This window comes from Emiliania huxleyi (genome assembly GCF_000372725.1).
Source record: "Emiliania huxleyi CCMP1516 unplaced genomic scaffold EMIHUscaffold_245, whole genome shotgun sequence".
NCBI lineage: Eukaryota > Haptophyta > Isochrysidales > Noelaerhabdaceae > Emiliania > Emiliania huxleyi.
In genome coordinates, this window is record NW_005200210.1 from 171,155 (window position 1) to 174,084 (window position 2,930).

The 2,930-nt window shown below is 64.9% G+C and overlaps 2 protein-coding genes across 2 annotated transcripts in view; both read right to left on the reverse strand.

Annotated features, from left to right (window-relative positions):
* EMIHUDRAFT_237144 (hypothetical protein) overlaps positions 1-462 on the reverse strand; it is a gene marked incomplete at both ends in the record, with an annotated part of 2,470 nt that extends 2,008 nt beyond the window's left edge. The window contains one exon of the mRNA XM_005778489.1: positions 136-462. Within this exon, the coding sequence (XP_005778546.1) occupies positions 136-462 (327 nt within the window). The remainder of the gene's footprint in view (positions 1-135) is intronic.
* Positions 463-1,310: 848 nt separating this feature from the next.
* On the reverse strand, positions 1,311-1,918 carry EMIHUDRAFT_237145 (hypothetical protein; the record flags this gene model as incomplete). The annotated part of the gene is made up of 3 exons (XM_005778490.1): positions 1,311-1,348; positions 1,426-1,573; positions 1,733-1,918. 3 exons carry the CDS (start codon positions 1,916-1,918, stop codon positions 1,311-1,313), a joined length of 372 nt encoding a protein of 123 aa, XP_005778547.1.
* Positions 1,919-2,930: the final 1,012 nt, after the last annotated feature.

Sequence of the window (2,930 nt, forward strand, 5' to 3'; positions counted from 1 at the left end):
AGGGAGCGAGGGAGGCGCGGCGGCCGCCTCCTCCTTCCGAAGCCAGCGGCGGGAGCACTCGGCCCGCAGCTCCTCCGGGCTGGCGAAGAGCGGCGGCGGCGGCGGCGGCTCGGCCTTGGCGAAGGGCCCGGTCACGCCCATTGAGTCGTCGCTGTCGCCGCCGCCGTCTACCGCCGCACCGGCGGCGGCCTCGCCCGTGCCGTCCAGGCCGCCGATCAGCCTGCTCCACTGCTGCCCCGAGGCGGTGGGGTCATCCTCCTGCAGGAGCGAGTTGAGCGCCGACGAGAGGCTCCGCTCCTCCGCCGCCCGCCGCCGGAAGTAGCGGCTCTTGACGGCCGCCTCGGTCCGGCCGGGAAGCCGCTGCGCGATGAGGCCCCACTTGGGGCCGAGCTCGTCGAAGGCGGCCAGGACGGCCGCGTCCTCCGCCGCCGAAAACCTGCGCTGCGTCGGCCCCGCAGGCATGAGGATGGGGAGGGTCGACGGAGCGGTCATCGGGACCAAGCGTCACAGTCGGCCAAGGGTGCGAGTCGGCGCCTACTCGAGTAAGAAGAATTCTTAAGATACAAGCCTCTCTCACAGCACACTGGCACGACAAGGGCGCAGACTGGCGCGGACTGGCACACACACAGGCTCACCGAGTAAGAAGAATTTTACGTGGCGAAAAGAAAGCTTCGCGCGTGTCAAGAGAACGACGCGAAAGAGGAAATGACAAGGGAGAGGACGACGAGAGTGAGACGACCGCGAGGTGGCATGAAGGTTGCAGCGAGAAGCGGCGAGAGACTGCGAAGAGAGATAGGAAGAGGCAGACTCCCTAGGGTGGGTGACGGCTAGCGCACCACACACCTCTCCTTAAAATCCCTGTGTGGTGGCGGCGTGCCGTCCTCCTCCCACCACCATCCCTCCCTTGGGTTGTCCGATTTCTTTCTTTCTTTTCTTTGGCGCGTGTCCCTGATCGTCCTTACAAGATCCTGCTCGTGCAGGTGGGGACCCTGTCCTTCTCCCACCCCTCGTTTGGCGTGCCCGTTTTATTTATTTATTTATTGGCGCGCGCGCGCACACACACACTGGCACTAACACTCGCCCCCCTCCGTGTCGCGATGCGCTCCCCGCTACCGTTCCCTTGTGTCCCTGATCGTGGCTCCGGCTCAGGTCGTGGGGCATAGCTCGGGTGTAAACGGGGTCTGGGCAGCGGCCCGCCGCAGGCGCCGCCGGAGGCTGGCCCGCCGCAGGCGCTGATTTTTTTTGGCGTTTTTTGCTCAAAATTGAGATATTTCTCATCAAATTCTCATCAAAATCGAGCTCGCTACGTCCTACGAGCTCTCTAACTGCACAGCACTCCTCGTTGAGCCTAGCGGCGCCCGTATCGCCCACGCCAACATTCTTCTTCTTCTTCTTGCCCTTCTTGCCCTTGGGCCCTTGCTGCACTTAGCCGCTCAACCTCCGCCAGCAGCAGCTCCTTGGCATGCCGCGCCGCCTCCATCTGCTTTGCTTCCCACGCTGCCGCTTCCTCTAAAACAGCGCCGCCACTAAGCGGCGCAACCAAGTTCTCGCATTGTTTGCATGAGCACGTGTCCTGCTTGGCGCGGCGCACAATCCGCGCGCGGCGAGTGAGGTGCGTGAGAGCAGAAGACTGACAGCAGGAGCTGCAGGAGCTGCAGGAGCTGCGCGGGTCGGATGGGCGGTGACGCCGTCGAGCGACGGCGCAAAGGTCAATCGCTGCTGCTGCGCCAACGAGAGCGGCGACACGAGGCTGCTGGCAGCTGGCAGAGCGAATCGCGATTCCGGCGGCCGCCGTCAGCCCGCCGACACCGACGGCCTGGCTGAGGTCAAACTCCTCCACACGTCGGACCAGCCATGCGTCGGCCACGGCGGCGAGACGTCTGTATGCAGACAGCCCGACACCCGGGCGATAGAACATGCCAGCTGGGCTCTTCCACAGGGCTCTCGTGGCCCGTGGCGCGAAACCCAGGTGAATATAGGGCGGGCTGCGGCGGGCGCAATAACTATTCACAGCTTATGAAAACCGGAAACACTAGAGTCTGCAGAAGAGTTCGAGTGGTCTTCGTGCTCAGAAGGATTGAGAGAGCTCTATTCACACCCTTTGTGCGTTGAAGACCACAGGCAATGCCCGTTTACACCCAACCGACGAGTCGCTGGGCCCTCTGACCTGAGCCGGAGCCCGGTGTTCGTCCTTCCAAGATCCTGCTCGTGACATGTACATGTAAGTGGCTAGTGCGTAGTGGGTAGGGAGGACCACCCTTGTCCCTTCCGCTTCTCCCGCCCCTCGTTTGGCGTGTCCGTTTTATTTATTTATTACTAACACTCGAAAAGAATTTTACCAAAACTCCTCTCTCGCTGTCGCTCGCAATACGCAAGTCGCACAAGGCACAACACAAGGGTCAAGGCACGGGACTGCCCCTGGCGCGCACCTGGCACTAATCAGCATCCGCCCCCGCCGCCGCCTCCACCGCCACCGCCGCAGCCCTGCACGCCGCCCCAGCCGCCATCGCCTCCCTCTCCGCCGCCGCTGCGTCCATCGCCGCCGCCTCCGCCTCCGCCTTCCGGAGCACCGCCACCCTCGCCGCTGCCTCCTTCGCCACCGCCGCCTCCGCCTCCGCCTTCCGGAGCACCGCCACCCTCGCCGCTGCCTCCTTCGCCACCGCCGCTGCCTCCACCGCCGCCGCCGCCGCCGCCTCCGCCTCCGCCGCCGCCTTTTTCGCCTCATATGCTTTGACCGCGCGCACGCCAAGTACCGCCGCCTCCGCCTCCGCCACCGCCGTCGCTGCCTCAGCCTCCGCCTGGGCTGCCACCTCCGCCACCGCTGCAGCCCTTCGCGCCGCCCCAGCCGCCATCGCCTCCTTTTCCGCCGCCGTGCGAAGAGCTGGTGGCGACTCGAGCAGCGTGCAGTAGGTCGGCATCTTCGCGACCAA